This window comes from Ricinus communis, chromosome 1, assembly GCF_019578655.1.
Source record: "Ricinus communis isolate WT05 ecotype wild-type chromosome 1, ASM1957865v1, whole genome shotgun sequence".
NCBI classification, from domain to species: domain Eukaryota; kingdom Viridiplantae; phylum Streptophyta; class Magnoliopsida; order Malpighiales; family Euphorbiaceae; genus Ricinus; species Ricinus communis.
Genome location: NC_063256.1, coordinates 11,404,552 through 11,428,551, shown reverse-complemented (window position 1 = coordinate 11,428,551; position 24,000 = coordinate 11,404,552). Strand labels below are relative to the sequence as shown.

At 30.0% G+C, this 24,000-nt stretch overlaps 1 protein-coding gene and 1 non-coding gene across 2 annotated transcripts; both read left to right on the top strand.

The window, feature by feature from the left end:
* The first annotated feature begins 7,366 nt into the window (after positions 1 to 7,366).
* Positions 7,367 to 21,631, top strand: LOC8286407 (LEAF RUST 10 DISEASE-RESISTANCE LOCUS RECEPTOR-LIKE PROTEIN KINASE-like 2.1). The gene is made up of 3 exons (XM_048379800.1): positions 7,367 to 8,638; positions 16,781 to 16,816; positions 20,243 to 21,631. The coding sequence occupies exons 1-3, from the start codon at positions 7,846 to 7,848 to the stop codon at positions 21,370 to 21,372; spliced, it is 1,959 nt and encodes a 652-aa protein (XP_048235757.1). The 5' UTR covers positions 7,367 to 7,845; the 3' UTR covers positions 21,373 to 21,631.
* LOC112535699 lies at positions 15,736 to 15,843 on the top strand. Its single transcript, XR_003079779.1, has one exon. It is a non-coding gene; the product is annotated as a small nucleolar RNA R71 (small nucleolar RNA).
* Positions 21,632 to 24,000: the final 2,369 nt, after the last annotated feature.

Here is a 24,000-nt window from a genome sequence, read left to right as displayed (position 1 = left end):
TATAGGAACCCCAAAGGTTTAACCTACTTGATTCGGAGAAATTTCAGGATGGGTGACCTCCTCTAGGATCTCGAATCTGCCAAAGCGACAAAACTGTGAGGCCAGTGGGGGCCAAGCGGACAATATCTCATGTGATCTAGTTCTGGATCGTTATAAATGGTATGGGAGTTGGACCCCTCTAGTAGATGTGTGGTTCGAGGATGAACCATGAGGAAACTGGTGGGCATGTGACAGTATGGCCTAGAAAAACGATTCAATAAGGGCAGAAATTCTGGCAGGCTTCTCGAATGGCAGCACTCTAAGGTACGGAGGCAAAAATGACTTACATCATTTAAAAGCTGATGTGATTATATGGCAGTAGTTAAAATTAATTTACTCTTATTACATCAATCTCTTAAATAACGTTAATCATCAAGATATCATGTAGTTTGTGTTGTTAATAAATAGAGGCAAAAATGATTTATGTCGTTTAAAAAGCTAACATGATTACATGGTAGTGATTAAACTATTTTACTCTTATTAAGTCAATTTTTTAAATGACGTTGGTAATCTAGAATAAGTGCAATAGATGAGAGAGGAGTGGAAGAGAAGAAATAGAAAAAATGATAACGGTAATGTACAACTTGACTGACATAAGCTTAAAATTCATTAATGAGTTGATATGTCCAGTTGAATGAGTTGGAATTAATTTTTCATTTAAAAAGCTTAGATGTTGTACCGTCAACCTTCCATTTATCAGTCTTAATAGAGTTGAATGGCAATGATACTACAATTAAAGTCCAAGAGGTTTAGTGATACAAATTAACATTTAGAAACTCTAATAATACTATCCCTAAAATTGAAGGACTATCTGTGCAATTTACCCCTTCTTTTATTAGTTAATTGTTGAAATTACATGTAAATAACATATATTTCTCTATAATGGTAAAAACACTAGCCATGTGCATATTTTACTTTTTGCTATTTTAACAAAAAAAAAAAACTAATCCTAATAAAATACTAGAACCAAAATACCAAAAAAAATTAGCACTAAACTATATCGAATATAAAGTATTTTATTAACGCAAAAGTTTATATGATTAATTAGATATTGTTAAAAAAGATGGGAAAAAGAAAAATAATTAGCACAAGATTAAGATTCTATATGGCAGGTCTTTTTCACTAAACTCCGAGAGTATGAAATACATTTACTCTCTCTCTCTCTCGTCTCTCTTTTCTGTGTGGAGCGCATATTTATTATTTGTCTTTTAGGTTCTTTTTTAAAGAGTGTCTTTCTAGTTCCTTTTCCCTGTTTAGAATTGTAGTTTTGAAGTTTTTGGGTGGGTGGATGTGATGCAATTATTCAGAGAATGAAGAATCTTTAGTGCTCAGAAAAGACCCTTCAACCTTCTAATTTGCAGATGTTTCACTCGGAGAAGACTCTTCATCATCACAGTTGTCAGAGTTATCAAACTAAGATTGATATGATCGCCTTCTCTAAGCCTCGCCCCATCTGCATGTGTCTGTGAAGCTCTTTCACTTCTAGCAAGGTCTACAAAATTCTAAAAATCATGGGTGATTTCAGAAAGGCCAACGCAAAGATACAGTTCTTCACTAGTCACACATACTTATAAGATGCCTCAAATGCTGATCATTGGTTGTTGTTTCTTCTACCAACTTCTCGACCACAACACCTTTCTGCATATGAGAACCACAAAATATAGTCAAAAGAACACCTATTAGAAAATATACTCTTTCAGAAAAAGAAAAAAAAAAGAAGAAATGCGTATGCCTCTAGGTCATCTAAAAGCTTGAGATTTTGACCTGATTCTGAGTTCAGTAGGTCCCTGATATTTTCATTATAAATCTCGAATAAAAAATTCTTAATCGTAAAGTCTCTCTGTGGGGTCTGCACCCAGGCCAGTACTCAAAGATCGATTAATGAAGTTACAAAAAGAAACTACAAAATCAAGTGATTTTGCATTTTTCACCAAGAAAAAGCCTCCTTTGTTGTCTAATTATCATAATAATTTACAATTTTGATAAGCAGTAGCAACAGATCCAGATTAAACAATCGATACACTCGTCTCAAATAAAGAAATTGATAGGTGTCGAATCCAACAAAAATAAACTCCTACTCTTCAAATAAAAACAACTTGTAAATAGTGACAAGTAGGGTCAAATCTACAGAGATTGGCAAGATTTATTTCTTTAACAAAATTCAAATAAAATTAGGGGAGGTTTTAAATTTGGAATCAAAACAAATTAAATTAAAAATCAATTAGAAGCAATAATAAAATTTGAGAAGATAAATCGATATGAGAAAACTCCAACCTAAGGTATAATCTCAGTTTTAACTCATTGAATTGATCATTGATGCAAATATAATTTCCAAATCCATTAATAAATTGGTTATAGTTGTTGAAAAGCTCTAACAACCTAATTTCTCCTTAATTTTTCGTTAATCAATGGAAGCCATTTGATTAATTCTCTTATTGAATAAACAACCCTAGAAAAGCTTCCAAGATTTAATTTACCAATAGCAATGCAATTTAAAGAAACCTAATAGTAGCCAACAAATACATAAGATGAATTCATTTAGACTAGATCATGTATTCACATAACATGGGTATGTTATTCTACCACTAATCATTAAAATAATTAAACAATTACAGATTTAATATTCTAATTTGGCATAGACTATCTTGATAATTGAGTAATAGGCATTTTTACACAATCAACAAAAATAGAATTCCTAATAGACATAGAAGATACATGAATATTAATAGGTTTGAGAAAATAATGAAGAACAATTAAATCTCACAATCCATATGAATTCAAACCTTAATTAACCTTGAGTTAGAAAGAAAAGAGTTCAGCCACACATAATTGTTGTAGAGAAAATAAAGTAAAGAGGGAAAACAATGGATGATAGGAAGAAAACTGGTTTGCAGCCCCATTTTCTCCAAAACCTAAAAGAAACTCCCCTTGTCTCTTTTCATCTTTTTCTTTTTATAGGAAAACTTGGTCCCTAAGAATTCCTAAAATAACCTTAAGTTGTGAGGGGTTTTTAGTAAATAAATATTCCTAAAAATAAATTAAAAAGTCACATGGAAAATAGTATCACTTTAAGCTTTTTTTCACAAATTTGGATTTCTGGAATATGCCGTGGGCACGCTCTAACTGAAGTGATCTTCTGCCATCTTTTTTCTATTTTATCCAAAATTCTGTAAAGCATCAATCTCTATTGAAACTCATCAAATATCATCCTTTCAGCTTCATGTTGCATCAAAGCGTTCCATCTAACATGAAAATTAATAATCACATTTAAAATCCATAATTAAGCATAAATACTTCAATAATATCCAAGAAAATATGATAATTAGTATGCATAAAATGTACACTATCGGAAATTAATTCAATCGCAAGAAAATCTAAGTAGAAAAAGAAAGAAAATAACATCTAATATAACAAAACAACACCAAAAGTTTCTAAAGGAAAAGAAAAAGGAAAGTTAATGATAGAGAGACAAATCATTTGGTAAGTAAAACCTGCCATTTCTAAAATAACCGTATCCAATTTACATAAAGGAAAAGATCATGAAACACAGTGTTTCCTTAATTTGTAACTATTTTAAGCTTTAATCTTAAGGAAATAATTTTAACAAATAAAAACAATACTCACGGAATTCTCAAGATAAGAACAATGCAGATATGTGGCAGCAAGCTTTTCAAACAGAATCAGAGACAGAGAGAGAGGAGTTATTGAGAGAGAGAGAAAGAGGGAGGAGCGTTTGGAGAGAGAATTGAGGAGGAAGAAGAAGAGATTTGTTTGTGTTCCTATGAAGAAAAATGGACAACTTGTGTTGTGACCCAATATATATACCATTTGAATTTGTGAGCCCTAACGGCTAATTTTTTCTTCTTCTTCTTTTTGTAATTTTAATTACTTTTGATAGCAATTGGCATATTCTTCTAATGCGGTTGCTTGCGTTTAATCACCGATGGCCAGTGGAGTGAGTCTTTTGTCAAAGTTTTGAAAATGCAGATTTTTGTTCTGTTAGGTTAATTAATTTCTGTTCAGAAATTTTGCACATATGCCTGTACAACGTTTCTTTTTTCTTTTTTCTTTGCAAGCTAATTCAATAGTCTTTTTTTTAACCCAACAAGATTAAGAGCGACCACAGATATTTCATTTATTTAAAAAAATTTAAATCTAAATTCGATTAAAAATATATATATCTAAATCTGTTCTAAATTCATTTAAAAAATTATTTTTGATATTTAGATTTATCTAAATTCGAATAAAAATACCTACATATATACTATATGGACTCCTTAAAAACTCGTTTAATATATATATCTATAAAATAAATTTTTAGATATTTAAATAGATATCGGATATTATACCCGTTATATATCTGTTTACATAAATATTCAAAAAATTAAATAGGTACTCATTTACAATAATTAGATTCTAAGATATATTAATAAAAAGTATAAAATTATATGTAATTTTGAACAAACATTTATAATTTTATTTATAATTATTTTATTTCATACACGATATATATGTATATAATTTAACCGAGTATTAGATACCGAATTCGAATACTATATACCTGTATCTGTTTTAATAATCGTGTTCAAAACAGGTATTTGAGCGTTCATATTCAAACTGACACGTATATTGTAATTTATTCTCAAATCCATCACACTTCATTTATAATTACTCGAACATGTTACATAAGAATCCAATCGAGTCAGATACCTAGAAATATCAGTCCAAATGTGATTTCTAAATAAATTTTAAAATTTAACACTGTTTAAGAAATTGTATTATCTTATCAATAGATAAACTAACGAGTTTCATCATTTATTTATTGAAACTTAGATTTTTATTGTTTTTGCAATTACCTTTACAATGCATTGAAAAGAAAATATATGATAGCAATTGTTACATGTAATAGTGGGCATGTAATTCCATTTAAGTTTTTACATCAAAAAACAAAATGAAAGAATTAGTTGCATATACTAATTTCAGCAAGGTCTTAAATTCAAGGTCTTAAGTTCAAATTCTTTTTTCTTTGTTGGTAATTCAAAATAACTTCTTAGCATTATAATATAATCATATTTTCTAAAACTTGGTAAAATAATTTACATTATCCTTAATACCCTAGTTTCTCTTATATTTTTAAAATATATATTTTACTAATTAATACAATTTCATTGCTCAATTTTGTTAATTTTATATTAATTATTAATCACAACATTCTTCTATCAAAAAAAATATCTAAATATTAATACATTTATATATAAATATGAGTTAATTACTATTATCTTACTAAAATCTGGACAAATTTACAATTCCAATTTTTCTTTTTAAGAAGTAAAATAATGCCTCCATAATATTTGCTCTCCTTAATTATTAACTCTTTTTGTCATTTTTTTCTTATCAGTCAAAGAGCTTAATTTGGTCCTTATATTTATTATAAGTTTAATTTAATATAATAGCAAGTTAAATTCAGTCCTTAAACTTATTATCAAGTATTAATTTTTTTAGAATAATTAATATTTTTAAAATTTTCTAATTTCCTTGAATTCTTTTATAGAAAAAAATCATAGATAGTTCTTTTTTTATTTATTGATTTGTTAGAAAAATCATAGGTAGCTCATTCAATTATTTATTACTTCTTAGTAATTAATACACATAATGAAAGTTAATATATACAACTAAATTCAAAGATAAAAATTAATTCAAAGTTATATTAATATACATAATGCAAATAATTTATGCATCCAAATTAATGAATTTGATATCAAATTAATTTTCTCAACATATTCTAGGGGATACATCAAACTGAATTTCAATTACCAATTTTGGTGACTAAAAAAATAAGATATTTGTGATAATGGTAGTAAGTGTTAAAATTAGTTGTGTATGAAAATAATAGAAATAAACTGAGGTTTCCAACTATTTAAGATAAAAGATAACAAAAAAAAAAAAACTAATTCTTCACATTAAAACTAAAGGAAAAAGGTATACTTTTGGCCCTAATGTTTAATGTGATAGCGGATTAGCCCTTAAACTATTTTTAAACATAAATAAACTCTTAAATTATCAAAAACCTGCAATTTAAGCTCTTCGTAGTAATAAAATAATTATCATCGTTACTTAAAGCTGATGCGGTTAATAGTGGGTCTATTAAATTAATAAAATAATTATCACCATTAATTCTCATTTTCCCTGCTCTTTTTCTTTTTTCTTTCCTTGTCCCATTTAAATATAAGAAGAATAAATCTCATAAATAAAATTGCTTGTACTATTTGATATACAATTTGTAAGTTTGTTACATTTTTTATATGGAACGAGTCCCAAAAGCATGTGTTTACTTCGTCAAATTAGTGTAGTTCTATTCAGATTACAACAATTTATTATTATGGTGAATAAGGATATTATCTATCGATTCCAACTAGTCATACAATTTCTAAGTGTTAAAAAGTTGAATCTTGTTTTAAAACCTCCTTACTGAATGACAAGTATAACTTAGTTGGCCACTATATTTTTCTTTTTCCAGTCAAAGGAAAGGTTATTTATACTAGAAAAAGTCGCAACCAAATGCAATGCATATATATATATATATATATATATATATATATATATATAAATATGTGTGTATGCGCGCATTGCATTCGGATATATATATATATATAATATTTAATTCCTGAAAGTAGTTCTTTACAAAGATTATGTTTGACTTGTATATAAAAGAGAGGTTTAGAGAAATCAAAATCTTGATTTTTCTGTGGTGGAAAAGAGAAGCAGGGAAGGAATGACCACCTCTCCAAAAGCAATTGTACTTCTTTATACATTAATGCTAAGAGAGCTTGTAATAAATGGTTATAAAGGGTCACATATGATACAAAACAATAAAGAAATATTCTTGTTTTACTTTGTGTTTCATCGTTTAAATTCAATCTAGTAGGTTTGGAAGGATGAGCTCTTGATAATCTTTTTATTGCAATTTAGTTAATTAATAATGTTTAACATTTTGTAGGCTTCAGGTATCTCTTTTGCCAATTGGGATCTCTCAGTTTCTGTAATGAAACCATCTTCTATTCTTTCTTTACGGATCATCCTCCTCCTCTCCATATCATTTTCACCAACATATGTTTATAGTGTTGATGACTATGAACCGTATTCCAACTGCGCTCTTTTTAGCTGCGGAAACATGTCAAGTATTAGCTACTCTTTCTGGGGAAATCGCCAACCTGACTATTGCGGTTTGCCAGGCTTCAGGATTGATTGCGAAGAAGGAATTTCTATATTAGATATCATGTCGTTTGGGAAGGCTACTCGGACCATATTAGCTGCTGTTTTCGTTGTTTGATACGCTAGGAGCAATTAGGAATTGACGAATGGTAAGTTGCATAATTCTTTCCTTCTTTGTCGTTTGGGTTTGGGGTTCTCAGTAGCTTCAAATGGTCAACCTTTTTTTTTCTCTTTTTTTTTTTCCTTTTGGAACGTAATGAAAAATGAGAATTTGGGCATATGGGATTTTACGTTTAGCGCCCGCCATTATAATTTTCTATATACTCAAAAGTCTTGGTCAATTGTTATCTCAAGGATAATATTAGCAAAGCACACCCACCTCTCTTTGTCAGGAACAAATAATAATAGTCACATTATTTATATTATTATATTATGAATCACCACTAGAGCAGGCAGCCCCTCAATCTCTTTCATTTCTTCCAAAAAAGAAAATTAATAGTTTAAGGTACAAAGACATAACAATATTTATCTCCGATCAAACTTATTTCTCTCACCAATTCTTCTTTTCTTCTTGTAAGGAAAAGAAATAAAGAAATGATAGTCCATTTCTTCCTGCCATCCCATGTACACTCCATCATCATCATCACCCTCTTCTTTCTCTTAGTATTCGTTTCAATTTCTTATTGTGAAGATGATGAGAATTATACAGATTGCAGAAAACCCTTTAGTTGTGGAAACTTAACAGATCTTTACTACCCTTTTTGGAGCGATGAACGTTCTCGAGTCTGTGGTTATGAAGGGTTCAAACTGGAGTGCGAAGAAGGTCAGTTACCTAACATAACTATAAGGGGTGAAGAATTTCGTGTAATCTCTGTAAATCATAACCAAAGCACGATGGCAATAGCTCGAGCGGATTACTGGGCTAATGCTTGCACCCAGAATTTCGCCGACATAATCCTGAATGAGACACTCTTCAATTACACCCAACACATTCAAAACTTAAGTTTATATTACAATTGCGAAATCGAGACTCTCAGCAAGATACCACCAGAAAAAAGATTGCCATGCTCTTCTGCAAATGGTGAATCACTAAATGCGTTCTACGCAACCGATGAGCTTCTGGAAGAGTGGGGACTACTAAACAGATATGAGTGTCTGAATACAGTAAAGATTCCTGTTCCAGTGGATACTCTTGGAGAAATTTGGAGAGGAGTGGATGCTTTGGAGAGAGTTTTGAGACAAGGGTTCAATGTGTCGTACAGGATTCAGCAAGAATGTGTTCCATGCGTTGCTAGTGGTGGGATATGTGGCACCAATACAACTACCTTCAATTTCACTTGCCTTTGTCGTGACCAGCCCCATGATTCTTGGTGTTCAGGTCATCATGGTACGAATAAATATCCCTTTTTCTCCACCCATTTAAGCTTACATATATTTCTTCTTCTTTCCTACTGATTTTATAGAGCAAAGCATTTTCAGGTCACACAACATAACTTATGAATGAAAATAGGATATTGCTTTTGATTTTTTTTTTTTTCTTAATGTGAAGAGCTAAGCAGCCTAATTACATAATACAAAATCTGGGGAGAGCAGCCCCCAACATATCCTGCTCCATAATCTTTTGATTTGATTATAGGGTAGCAGTCTCTTCTTTCTTCAGCTTTCTTCATGAATTATACTTTATTCTCTCTCAATTTTGACCCGGGAAAAAGGAAAGATCTTTAGCGTTAGATATAGCAGTAAGGACACTTTGCCAGTTGTTGAGATAACTCTCAGTTTATTAATTGCCGCAGTCAGTAGAGTTGAATCTTTTTATTAATTTAGTACATATATTATAAGCTTATTACAGATATCTAGATCAAGATGTAGACTAGTCATCCAAATACAATCAAAAAAATAGCTAACAATGTCTCAAAATTCCTGATAAATCTTGAGTGTCTTTCTTTTGCTTGTTTTCCACACGCTTACTCTTCAAGTTTGAACCTGTCAACGGCTTTTTTTCATCAGAGAAAGATGTTGGAATTTGCCTGCCAGCCTTAATGCTTTCAAAGAAGTCTTACCTTCTTTCCTACTCTAGGGCCTTGGGTCAATGCTTTTCTACTTAGGGCCAGGCTTGGCCTCGCAGCATTAAGACCCAAACTATCATAGTCTTAGAAATTGCCATCTGCTGGCACATGCAGGATATAGCCCATTCCCACTCTGCTTCACTTTAATAAATATTTGTCCTTTCATATATTTATGATTTCAATTATTTTAAAAAATTAATGTATTTGACATTTTTAAACAAAAATAGTTTTAAAATTCTCTTAATCAAGTGGGAAATATCTTTCTTATAAAGTATTTTCAAGAAATGGTTATTTTTAACAAAAGAAATGGAACCCAAATGTTAGTATCAACATACATTAGGTTTATTATTAAGTAACTGTAAAGTTTAGATATAAAAAGTAGAGCCATATAATATATTTATAAATATTTATAAATATTCAAAAATAATGAAATATGTAATGAAACAATGTTTAAAATTTCAATTTTTTACTCTGAAAATGATTTTCATATAATCTTTCTTTTAAAGAAAGTTCGGACTAACTCTACTTCATTATTTTTATCCATAATATAATTTTATTTATTTAATTTTTTCTTTTTCTTTATATCATTTACATAAGAGATGTCATTTTTAATCTAAATATCATTGATTTAATTTAGATAATTTTTTTCTGGAGATGTGTCATTTTCTGCATTACATACGAAAGGGCATATATACCGGTAAATTAATTAAAAAAACACGGTGTATATTATTATCCAAGGATTATAAAAATGGCAAAAGAAGAGTTCTCTTTCTTTTCATGCTTTCGGTTCAACAAATCAAAGTCCTCCACTAGCTGTAACTGGACCCTTTCAAAATCTCCTAGTCTAACTCTTTAATCCCCAAAAATGGCCATTACCTAAATCTGCCCTTTCTTCCTAATCTATCACATATAACAACACCGGGCATAATGGTCTATTGCTAGAGGAAATATTAGGTCACCGTGATGTCAATATTGCTTATAGTATAGTAATTCTATAATAATTATTATGATATTTCTCATATGTTAGGTTATTACATCAATTTCTTTTCTATTCTTAAACTTGCAAAACTTGGAGGTTCACTAGGAAACCTTCACCTAAACAATTGGTTTTTTCTCTTTTTGCCACATTGTGACTCTTCAAAACTTTCCATACCTGCCTCGTGGAACTTGGGTTGCCACCGTCCAGTCTAGAACTCTTAATATATTTTACTTTTCCAATATTTTATTAGTATTTAAATGTTATTTATCATAAAGACTAATTATCAATATAAAATAATAAAAGCAAATCTAAATACTCTAAATTAGTATTTTTAGAAAAATAATATTCATAAAGTAAAGTAACCAAATAATAAATAAATATGCAATGCAAATGAAAATGTTTATAATTTAAAATTATATATTAAAGACAATATTTAGTCTAGCATTTTACTTTAAGCCTAGATCTAATAAATGAGACGATGATTTATCTTTTTTTTTTATTCACTTAAACTAATGATGTAACTAAAATTTCTTATACCTACATAGATTGAAGCAAAGTTGGTGTCTCTATTACATTCAACCTAAATATGTTCATAATAATTACTATTGTTAAATTAATATGATGGTTAACTAACAATAATAACTAAAACTAATAAGGATATAAAGGTAAAGAATCAATTATTAAATAAATATATAATAAGATTCATGCAAAAGTAAAAAGGATAAACTAAACACTTATGAAAACTAGCCAAACATATTTAACCCAATGATCATAGTATTAAATAGAAGGACATACAACAATAAAGTAAAAGCTCTCTCTATATACATAAAACAATGATCATATTCTTCTTTTCCACTTATTAAAATACTCCTTAAATCTTAAAAAGAATAATGAAAACTAAACTAAAGTGTTTATGGAAGAACTATAGAAAAAATAATAGTGGAAAAATATAGAGAGCATATAGGAGAGAGCTCTCATCCTCCTCTTTTAGAACTAGGTTTGTAGAGATATATATAGAGAAAAATCCTCCTCTAAGTAAATCTCCCTAGAGATAAGTATACCAATATAAGTATATCTGATAGATAAGAATATATGTATCCTTATCTCCACCAAAAACTATCTCATAAATAACTCTTAATATAAATCATAATAATTAGACAAAATGACTAAAATGTCCCTTGGGCCTTGTAATTTTTGGCCAGGCCTTGCAAATAGCAATCTATGCGTCTTAATCTTGGGTTTTAACACGAATATATTAAATTAAGCTTTTTTTTTAGTATTTAGCTCCATATTTTTCTCTTTTAGCTAATATTACCTGAAAATAGACAATTAAACTTAAGTGAAGTAAAACATACATATTTTCACCATATTATATATAAAAATCATATTGTTAAAGCTCTAAAATACCATAAATATCTATATATAATTTGGACTTGTCAAATACCCCCACACTTAAACCTTTACTTATCCTCAAGTAAATAGCAACTGAGAATTAACTTTTGCAAAAATCATGAAGAATATTCATAGTCAGCTTCAAGATTTTATTCAAAAGAATCTCACTAATGCAAATATCATATCAAACCAAGAATACTTGAATCATAATAATTTTCTTTAATAATATAAATTCAATCATTGTTAATCAAAAGACTCAAGCATCCAATCCCTCACACTGGTATCACAACAAATAGTCTAACTGATCTTTAAAGGATACAACTATAATGCATAATCTAAATTATCATAATCCTATTCAAAAAGGCAAGAAATTCATTCATAACAAAATATCAATAGACATTTATACATTTTTATATATCACTAGCTTTTAAAGCTCTTATACTTTTCTTTACATCCATTGGATTTTGATTTTTGATACTTGGGGTATTTGTTTCTTTCTTGAGATGTTATGTCTTTTTATGCAAATACAAACATGGATGATGAATGCACCTGGTTACTCAACAAACCATACATCAAGATGCTTTGCATACTTATAATCTCAATTATCTTTTTACGCGAAAATCGACATTGATCATGAAGATCCTCGTTACTAAGCAACTAAAATTAGCGGAATAGAATTATTAAACTTAGAGCTTTAAACTTGCCCATATCATATCTCACAAACTTAGACAAGCTAATTTAGTAACAAGAAAATTATAATCTAAATCATACACTCCTAATTATACCCAACTCACATTTGTCAAACTATTCATCATGTCCATATGCAAAGAATAGATACTTGATTATTAAGTGCAAATAACTCATGAGTTCATATTTATATATGTTAAATACTAACTCAAAAATTCAAGAATCTTAACATAATAGCATTCTTTCATCGACTCTTATATAGAATAATAAAAAAAAAGCTGAATATAAAAATTTAAAATTTTACAAAGATTCATCAAAGTTGCTAATTCTTATGGCATGACATATAAAGTTTAATTGAAGAAATATTCTATTTCTCTTCTCCACACTTAAATTTGATATTGTCCTCAATATCATTACATATATAAAAACAAAAATCAAGAAGAGAGGAAAAAGATAGAACATTCCCATAGAGCTTTGCAATGCATAGTAAGTCATGAACTTGAATTCTAATCTCCATAACCCAAATCTTTTATTTTTCAAATTAAAATATTTAATTTGAAGTCAAAATTGGCCAAGTGGTGGAGTCGCACCTTCCACATCTTGCAGCTCCTTCGTGAGCTCGTGGCGTGCTTGTTGGTACTGCTGCGCACCTTGCAGCCTCGTATGCGCCTTGCGGGTTGCTTCCGCTGCGTGTGATCTGCGACTTGCGGCTGGCGTCGATGTTCTTTCGGTGGTCATGTATGTCCTCCTCGCTGCAGCATCTGCGCCTCATGTTGCTTGCGTCGAGTGGCTCGCGCCTCCCGGCTACTCCATGACCTCGCGGTTATGCTATATATTCGTGCTGCCACGACTGCCTTACTCGCTTGGAGCCGCACGGTGTGCTGCTGCTGCTTGCTCCTGCGGGCCTATTCGATATTTTGCTGCCGCAATGTGGCTCGCTCCAATTTTTCTTACTTGTAATTAACTTTTATATGCTCCAGGAGCAAATAATTAATGAAACATAAATTTGAATGAAAATTAAAAAATTTGAATACTTAAATAACTAAAATTGACAATTTAAATTAAGAATTAGAGTTTTTAATGATTTAAATAAATTAAAAATTAAAAAAAATATTAAGACTAAAAATAACTAATATTAACTAAACAACACTTGACTAATTCCTAATCCTATAAGAAATTTAGACATGCCTAAACTCTAAAAACTCCCAATTAATATTTCTTAATAATGATTATTCAATATATTAAACAAACAATATTCATATAATAACATAAGCTTAATTAAACATGAAAGCATGTTATTAAAAATAAATTGACATATTACACATGGAGAAATATTGTTTTTTGGAAATCAAAGAAGGTAGGAATGCTTATTTTTTCCTTCATAGGACTACAAAGTAAATATAAAATACTAAAATTTTAAAAAATAAAAAATAAAAAATAAAAAAACTTAAATGCATAAAAATAAAAATACAATTCCTAAGTTTATTGTCTATATCTAGACATTTCTGATTAAGCTCATGGTAGGCGTTCATCCATGCACTCCACCTCTTGGTCATAAGCCATTCCTTTCAAGTATGGCGTCATACTTTTAATGCGAACATCTAAAGTGTTACGAAAGCTCTTGTTAATTAAGAATGGAATATCATCATATAATTGCTCATAAATAAGAGAATCTAAATAATTATATGACCACTTATCAATAGTAAATTTAGAAGATAAAATTAGAGAATCAAACATTTTAAATTCCACAATTTCTCTTAAAATTGTTATGGTAAGTTTTCCATTATGCACATAATCACAGTTCTAGTAGTTGCCATGAAAGGTATACCAAGGAGTATAGTTTGTTATTTATCTCTTGTTGGTATGTTTCCCATGTCAAGCACTACAAAATCAACAAGAATTATTAATTTGCCTACTTGTAGTAGCAAGTCTTCCGTTATACCTCTATGATATTTTATTGATTTATCTGCAAGTTGTAGAGATATAATGGTAGGCTTCAACTCTCCCAAGCCAAGTTGTTCATACATCGAATAAGGCATCAAGTTTATGCTTGCTCCCAAATCTAATATGGTTTTTGTAACCTTTTTGTCACCTATTGTAATATCAATGGTGAAGCTATCAGGATCTTTCATCTTAAGGGATGTTGAGCATTACACTTGCTACTTATACTTTTTCATTGTTCGCATATCGCCTTTTGTTGGTATTCAACTCTTTAAAGAACTTTGCATAAGTTGGCTTATTCCTAATAACATCCAACAAAGATAAATTAGTATTGAATTTAGAGAGTATCTCAATATTTTTAATTTTTTTATCCTTTTTGCTCTCTTTGAATTGGTTTAGAAAAGGAATAGGTGGTCTATAAGGCTGAGCTGTCTTATAGAATTTAGGTCTAAAAAATACTTCATTTTCTTTCTTCTCAAGCCTAAGATTAGGCTCTAATTTTTTTTCCTTTTGCATGCTCTCCTTATTGATTTCTACTAATCCATCATTTTTAGGTGTACCTGCATAAGAAGAAGAAATAATTTCAGTTTCCATATCATTTTTATTATCAACATCACCTTTTCTAATAGTAATAGAATTGGTTTGTTCATGTTAACTTGATAGTTTCTCTTTCTTGAGCTTTTGAACAACTTCAACAATTTGTCTCATTTGAGCTTCTAAACGTTTTATTGAAGACTCAATAAAATCTGTCTTTTTCTTATTTCTCTCCATCCTATCATGAGAAGCCATTATAAATGATTGAAGTGTTTCTTCCAAACTTGGCTTTCTTTGCTCATTAGATTGAAAAGTTTATTTTTGATCTTGAAAGAAAGGATTAGAGTTACTTTGGAATTGAGAATATTGGTCTTAGTAATGAAATTAATTTGAATTTCTCAATAATTGTGATGGATTTTGATCATTGTATCTTCAAGAAAAATTTGGATGGTTTCTCCAACTTGAGTTATATATGTTGGAATAAGGGTCATTCATAGGATGCATGGGTTGGTAAGAATCCATCAAATTTACTTGGTCATACATATTTCCTCTATAATTATCAAAAAATGAACAAACATTAGCACCATGACCATAAATACCACATACCTCATTGTTTGGTGAGTTTTTTATTGAAGCAAGCATCTTAACTTGCTTAGTCAATTCAACTAATTGCATAGTCATCTCACTACAAGCTACTACTTTATTTACTCCTACTTATTTTGTCCTCACACTCTTTTATTGAGAATTGGCTCCTAATATCTCAAAAATATCATAAACCTCATCAGTTATCCTTTCTAATATAGCACACCCAGCTACATTATCAACCATACATTGATATTGTTGTGTCAAGTCATCATAAAATAATTGGTTGGTTATTGGAAATGGATATCCATGGAGTGGACATTGCAATAAAAGTAATTTGAAGCGATTCCATGTTTCATGAAAAGTTTTAGTATCCTTTTGATAAAAATTAGAAATTTCAGCTCTTAATTCTTTACTCTTTTGATGTGAGTAAAACCTACTCATAAAAGTTTGATAAACTTCATCTCAAGTTCTCGAATAATTAGGAGGCAAGGTCATTAACCAAGTCTTTGCTGTATCTTTCAATAAATAAGGGAAACACCTCATTCTTAATTGATCCTCATTAAGTTCAGATAATGGAAAAGTATGAGCTATAGCATAAAACTCTCTAATGAATGCTAAACCATCCTAACGAGGCATAATATAAAAATGAATGTTCTTAAGCTCATAATTCCTAAAGTCAATACATGCCATAAAAATTATTTCTGATAAGAACTGGGATGATGTCTAGTATTAGATAGGCTCGTTTTCAGCAGACTGGAAGTTGCTTTCTGTTCTCTTCACTTGACATCTTCAAAGGATAGAGCTCGTCACTTTCAAGTAGTTAATTGCACAAACGAAAATTTCCAAACTGAAGCTATCAGGAAAACTTCATTCCAATTGAATGGTTATAAATTTGCCACATTCAAGCATTTCTGTTTTCATTTAGGAGATTGTTATTGCTCTTTTCTTGTTGTATTTAATAATGTTGTCTGGTTTTACTATGACTCTTCAATATTTACAAAGGTTGAAATTGCTAGTTTATGCCAGAATTTTCTTCTTTCCCTCGTAAATAAATAGAAATGCTAATTCCTATTTCCCTTAGCACTAATGTATCAATCAAGAACTTTTGAGGAATATACACCACAATTTATATAATTTAACAACAATCTTCCTGTTTTGAATCTTGCAATTATTTGCCGGTAATCTTCTTGGATTCTATTAGTTATAATGTATTATCCGCACAAGGCAGCTAAATGACTCAATCAAGATGTAGTTGTTCTGCAATATTTCCTATTCATTTTCATGAATGTTCTAATTCTAACACTTGAATACTGCATTTTTCTTTCTTTTTTTTTGTCTGTTGCAGATGATGATCCAAATTTAAAAATGAAAGTTGGTATTGGTAAGATCCTTCGCCCGATCTATTAACACAAGAGATGTTGTGATTTTTCTTGACGCTTTAGTATTCTAGGGTTAAATTAAAAGTTAAACTGATAAGAATAAATAATTTGATATTAAATTAATAATTTATAATCTAAAATTATTAAATTTCTATATTAGTGAATTTAAAAATAAGCTGTTAACTTTTAGAATATTTAAAAGGGCCAAAAAAATATACAACTCTATATCAAAAGACTAGAGAAATTTTTACTCAAGTTTTGATGTATACATCGCAACTAATAGGAGAATGATACATATGTATTGATTAGTTTACATTTTGATATTAAATGATTGACACATACTTCATCATTTAAAACAAATAAATATATGTCAATCATCTATTAGTTTAGTGTATAGATGATGATATACACCAAACTTAGGAAAAAAATTTTAAAAATCAAACTATAAAAATAACTCTTATATAATTTTACTGTATATCTTCACCTATACACCAAGCCAATACATAATTGATACATATTTATTAGTTTAAGAGATTTTTATCTAGATTTTGTGTATATACTACAACTAATAAGAGAGTAACACATAAATATGTGTATTTTATATTAGTATTAAATGATTAATACATTTTTTATCATCTAAAACTAATAAATATATTTAAGAGCAGATAGATGAGATTGTAAGGAGTCTCTTCTAACCTAACTAAGGTCTCGGTTTCTTCTAGTCTAGCTAAAGTCTCGAGTTCAGACTGTGGATATATAATTTAAATATATTTGTTCCGTGGATGTTGGGTATTTAATGTATTTGAGATTAAACCATCTTTTTTTAAAGACAATTCCACGTAAAATAATATTACTTCAACAACAATTCATTCTATAGATACATCACAACACCTTACCCTTTCCTTGCTTTCTTCTATTAAAGAAATATAGATACATCAAATGGTTTTGTTAGTATTCTACCTCATATCCTAACTCGTGATAATTATTCCAAATTGGCTATCAAGATGTGATCTTACTTGCAAGCCTTTGATCTTTGGAATCATGTAGAGCCACAAAGAAATCCACCTTCTTTGGTAAATAATGATATTTTGGCTCAAGTGAAATATTTCAATAAAGAGAAGGGAAAGAAGTTTAGAGGCAAAACTTGTATTCACTTAGCAGTATGAGATTCTATATTTGATTAAATATATGCTTTAACATACCAAAGGAATCTAGAAATACCTGAAGGAATGGTATCAAGGCAATGATAAGACAAGAAAGATGCAGAAACTTAACCTACGAAGGAAGTTCAAAATGGAGAGAGAATGATGGAGATTGAGAATGTTAAAGAGTTCATTAACAGATTGAGGGCGATTGCCAACAAGATTAGGTTGTTAGGTGAGAAGATGCTAGCAGCAAAGAGTGGTTGAAAAGATCCTTGTTGGCTTGCCTAAAAGATTTGAATAAAAAAATTCTCTTTATTAGAGAACTCAAGAGATCATAGAAATATAGTTCTTTCTAAGTTGATGAATTGCCTTTGAGGCATTAGAGCAAAGGCTGGCTTATAGATGCAAAGGCAATTAATTCAAAGGAGCTTTCTTTGTAAAATAAAAGGAAGCTATAAAGTCAAATACAAACCTAAACAATGATAATGGTGGTGGTAAGCAGAGGCAGCAAGGAAATAGTAGCAAAGTAGGAAAGGAAGTTTCCTCTGTATTCTCACTGCAATAAAACAACCCATAAACAAACGAATTGTTGGTACAAATCAAATGCATAATGCAAGACATGCAATCAAAAAGGGCACATTACAAAAGTCTATAAGGACAAACATAATCAAGACCAACAAGCTCAAGTTGCAAATGTTTAGAATGCTCAGGAAGAAGTCTTTTTGTAGCTTTAAGTATTGTAGATTGGGTAGCAACAAGCTTTGGCTTATTGATTGTGACCACAAGACTACATATTCAAGCTTATTCGGCAGCTTGGAAAAACCTACATGACATTGTCAAATTTAGGAATAGAAATGGTGAAAGAATCTTGGCTCAAGACAAAGGTGTTATTTCCATTCAAGCACCAATAGGTATTAAATTAACTTTTGAAGTTCTTTATGTACCTGAGATTTGATTAGAATACTTTCAGTGTAGGATAGTTACTTTGAGAAGAATAATTCATTAATTTTCAGGGATAAACTATAATAATTCATTAGTTTCAAGAATAAAAATCACTATCTTTGATTCTTGTGTAGTTAAGATAGTTTCTATCATGATGAAGCACAAGAGATATCCATTAGATTAAAAGTAATCTAATTCTAAAATGCTAGCTTTTTCATCAAGTGTTAATGATTCTATCTTGTGACATAAGAGATTGGAACATTTTAACTAGGAATAAGGTTCAATTTAGCCTAAGAATTTCACAGTCAAATTTAATTTGGTCTTTTTTTTCTTTTACTAATTTAACCATTAAACTTCTCAAATAATTTCTATTTAGCCCTTTTCGAGCAAGCCAGTTGAACGTACTATAATAAAAGCGTGAAAGGAGGGCCAATTGAGTCTGATTCCAAATTTCAATGGTCAAAGTAAACTCGAGTGACAAGTTAATGAGTCAAATTAATCTTTATTCTTTTGTAATTTAAACATTAAAAATAAATATATTTTTTTCTAAATTATTATAAGTCCATTAAAACATCAAAGCCAATCCATCAATGCCATTAGTACCATTCCATTACTACTACCAATACTTTTTAAATAAAAAATTAACAGCATTACCACTAGCATATGAAAGCATAGATGAGATTTTACAATCCAACACCAGCATTGTCACATTTTTATCGGCCTCCGCAGTACTTTCACCAACTAATTTAAAAAATCTAAAATATATAAGAAGTTAATAATTAAATCAATTAAAATTTAATTATTCTTTAAAGGGTCAAATTGAGCAACATAAAAAATTGAGTGGCCAAATTAAGCCAACATTAAAGGATGAGTGGTCAAATTGGAATCATAGCATATGCAGCTCACTTTCTAAAAGAAGAGCTATATTAAACTTATTTAAATAGTTTAAGAGTTAAACTGGCCATAAAAGTAAAAGAAAAGGCCCAATTGAACTGACTGCAAATTTCAAAATATATATGCTAGTTTTGTTATTGAAATCAAGTTAAGCTTTCCAGCCATATTCTTGTCCATCCATTTGCTTTTTCAACTCAAAACTAACAAATATCTCAATCTCGCACTATAATGACACGTTTTCTCTTCCATCTTTTTCACTTTTTTTCCTTGGCTAGCAATTATAATTTGAAAATAACTTGGAGAGATTAGAGCCTTCTCTTAAACCTGTACAATGTCATTCTTAATATGCATCATTTTGTTTCTTCTCTTAAACTTGTATAAACAATGTTATTCTTATTAATTATACATCATTTTCTTTTCTTTTTTCTTTCCCTTTCTTTACCATAGGTATAGTTCCCGTTTCAGTTGTGGTTCTATTAGTGATCATTTTCTGTTTGTGCTTGAGAAGAGACTGTTGGAAGAATCAAACAAAAGAATCAGAAAGTATCGAGGCATTTCTCAAGAACCATGGACCTATGGCACTGAAAAGATACAGATATACAGAAGTCAAGAAAATGACACAGTCCTTTAAAGATAAACTAGGCCAAGGAGGTTATGGAGGTGTATTCAAGGGGAAGCTACCTGATGGCCATGATGTGGCAGTAAAGGTCTTGAAGGAATCAAATAGTAATGGAGAAGAATTTGTCAATGAGGTAGCAAGCATTAGTAGAACTTCTCATGTCAACATCGTTACTCTTTTAGGATTCTGCTATGAGGGCTCGAAACGTGCTTTGATATATGAGTTCATGTCTAATGGGTCTCTTGAGAAGTATATATATAAAGAAAAGTATTTAAGAGCTAATCGTGAATTGGAATGGAAAACACTATATGAAATTGCAATTGGCATTGCTCAGGGATTGGAATACTTGCATCGAGGTTGTAATACAAGGATACTACATTTCGACATAAAACCCCACAACATTCTCCTTGATCAAGAATTTTGTCCTAAAATTTCTGATTTTGGGCTCGCAAAAATATGCCATGGAAGAGAAAGTATCATATCAATGGTGGGTGCAAGAGGGACAGTTGGATATATTGCACCAGAAGTATTTTGCAGAGAATTTGGTGGAGTATCTTATAAATCTGATGTTTATAGCTACGGAATGTTGGTGCTAGGAATGGCTGGAGCAAGAAACAACATTTGCGTGGAAGTTGATAGCACTAGCGAGATATATTTTCCAGATTGGATATACAAGCGTTTAGAAATAGATGAAGAACTTGGACTTTGTGGGATTGACAATGAAGAAGAGAACCAAATAGCAAGAAAACTGATTTTAGTGAGCTTGTGGTGCATACAAACAAATCCCAAAAATCGGCCGCCAATGGATAGAGTTGTAAAAATGTTGCAAGGAAGTGTTGCATCCTTGTCAATCCCACCAAGACCAAGTTGGCATTCCCCATCAAGATCCCCTCCAGAACTGGTGGCAGATTCTTCAACTACAATTGAATTCAATAATGTGGTTCTCACAAGTAATTAAATGTGTTGTTCTCCCTTAACATGAAGCAGGTTACCCATAATACCTTGTAAACTACCACATTTGAGATTTTGTTGCTTTCTCAGGGTTTGGATATGGATAATGGTTGCACCCTCTGTTGATGTTCTATTGTAGAATTTATGCCCATTTTTTAGGGATTGGATTCTCAAAAACAAATTAAGTTGTTTGTATTTAGATGTGAAGTTGTAAATATTATCAACTAAAATAGACAATATAATTTAATGAATATTTTTATAATTAATTAAACTCTTAATAATTGAAAGTGCCATTAAAAATGAAAATATAGTAACTCAACGTTAGAAAAAAAAGTACGAAGTTTCTCAAAAAAGAGTATAGGGGCTTAATGTTTTCTATATTTGGTTGAAATGTATAAAATTTATAGAATTTATTTATAAATTTAAAGTTTATGTGTTGTGTGAAAATTTTTTATAACTAAATTAAAAATTCTAACTAAATAGATAGAATTTCTAAATGAATTCAACATTAGTAAGTCAATATATTTTATAATACCAAAATATCTATTTTACTTTTTCTTTCATGTCTTTCTTTCAAATGAATTAAATTTTTTATATAAATTTTAACCAAAAATAGCATTACACTCAATTTTTTTACCAAAAACAAAAATGCAGGAATTCATTGTCAACAAAATCCAAAGTGCAGGGACTTATATATGCATTTTGAACTTCCTTGATCATGTGTTGGTAGTGCCTCTTACTGGTCATTAAATTTTTTTTATTCTTTCTCTTTTTTTTTTTTCCAAAATAAAGACATTACTAGTTTGATACACAGAGTATATCATATCAATGTTGGGTGCTAGAGGAACTGCCGGATATACTGCACTTGAAGCATTTTGAATAACTTTGAGAGGATCTCTCACAAGTTTGATATTATAGCTTTGGGAGTTAGAAATAGTTGAAGAGAGTAGGAACTTTTGGGTCACAAATTTATGATATGAATGACATATTGTATGCATATAATATTTTTTTATTCATGATAGGTTTAATGGACGGGGTAAAGTAAGAATTTGAATTCATAACCCTAACTTTAGTCAAACGTACTTGCTATTTAAACTAGACTTCAAATGTTTTCATATAACATATAAAAAAGTCTTGAACTTGAAAATGAAGTCAGGCTTTTCTTAAGAGGCTATTTTGAGCCTTAAAACTGCTTAGCATCGGTGATAGTAAACTTAGATCCCTATGTACTTTCATCTTGGGGGCTAAGGATTTTAGCAAGTGAGCTAGGGTGAACTTAGATCCCCATGTAACTTTCAACTTATGGAGCTAAAAATTTTATATCGTAATAAACCCTAACTATTTTATCATAATCACCAAGAATATTTCTAATCGTGTTTCGATTACCTGGGCCGAGTTTTTAGAGTGGACTAATTACAAGTACACCAAATATATAAGCTGCAATTCATGTCTTGAACAATTATAAGTATGGCCTATTTAGATACTAATGTGATTTTAAGACCATTAAGCTTATTCAAAACTCTACTTCTTATTAACGTTAAATAATTTCCTCCATGTTATTTTCGTTATGAAAGATTGATTAAGAGAGACTCTCTTGTCTAGATTGCGAAAGACAACCATTTTTTCTCTTTAATTTGGACTTTTTTTTTTGTAAGAGTATTTCATACTCTTTATGTGACTAATTTTAGAATTGATTAATATACATACTGTAATGAATAAGAGAATGATCTATATATATGATTTGTTAATATATAATTTATATTAATATATAAATATATATCAATCATTTATCAATTTTTTTACTTTTAACAATAAATAGAAATAGCGGTAATCACAACAAGTAGAAAAGTTTGGGAGAGTTATCTTCTTTCTTTCCTTCTCTAAATTAATTATCTTTTCCTTCTTTGAAACTTTTGTCACCACTTCCGCCACTATTAATGTCTCCCATTATCACTACGTCGAAATCTTCATAACTACCTCTCCTGGACCTCCCTCTCCCAACATCCAAAGAGCTTATGAAAATTACAAACTATTAAAAATCACATCACCATTACTTTGAAAAGTGTACAAATTGTGTTTATAGTTTTATTGATCAGTGATGAATTTTTATAATAAAAATTCTGAGATTTATAGTATGAGATTAATCTGTTATATACATGACTAAGTTTGTAACGGTCTTCAAGCTACTTAATGACCTCCTATAATCTATGTCAACGTTAACTTCTGAATTTGAAAGGGTTGAAGTGACCTTTCTTCTTTAGGGAAGAAAGGTTGCTCATTTTTTTTTTGTAGGCCTATAATGACATGTCTGTACAGCTGAAGGCTATTGTCCTTTGGTCCCTAAATCCCTTTATACTTTGGTCTCTGATTTCTGATCGGGTAAATCTTCATTCTTTTGTTATTCAACAAAAAGAAACTCCAAAATTCAAAATTCTTTTATTTGTGGCCAAACTCAAAATTACCAATTCTCAGGGGATTAACATATTTGATTTCTGATGAAGTGGTCTTGATTAAATGAACTAGGCACCTTAATTGATCAATTGCATGCCACCTTCTCTGGTTTTAACATTTTCAAATGATCTTTTTATATGGCAAAGTCAGCAAATAATGAACGACTCCAAGATTGGTTGGATGA

Coding starts and splice junctions, on each gene's coding strand:
- LOC8286407 (XM_048379800.1), top strand. CDS start 7,846: ATGATAGTCCATTTCTTCCTGCCATCCCATGTACACTCCATCATCATC. Junction 8,639..16,780: donor TTGGTGTTCAGGTCATCATG/GTACGAATAAAT, acceptor TGTCTGTTGCAG/ATGATGATCCAAATTTAAAA. Junction 16,817..20,242: donor AAAAATGAAAGTTGGTATTG/GTAAGATCCTTC, acceptor TCTTTACCATAG/GTATAGTTCCCGTTTCAGTT.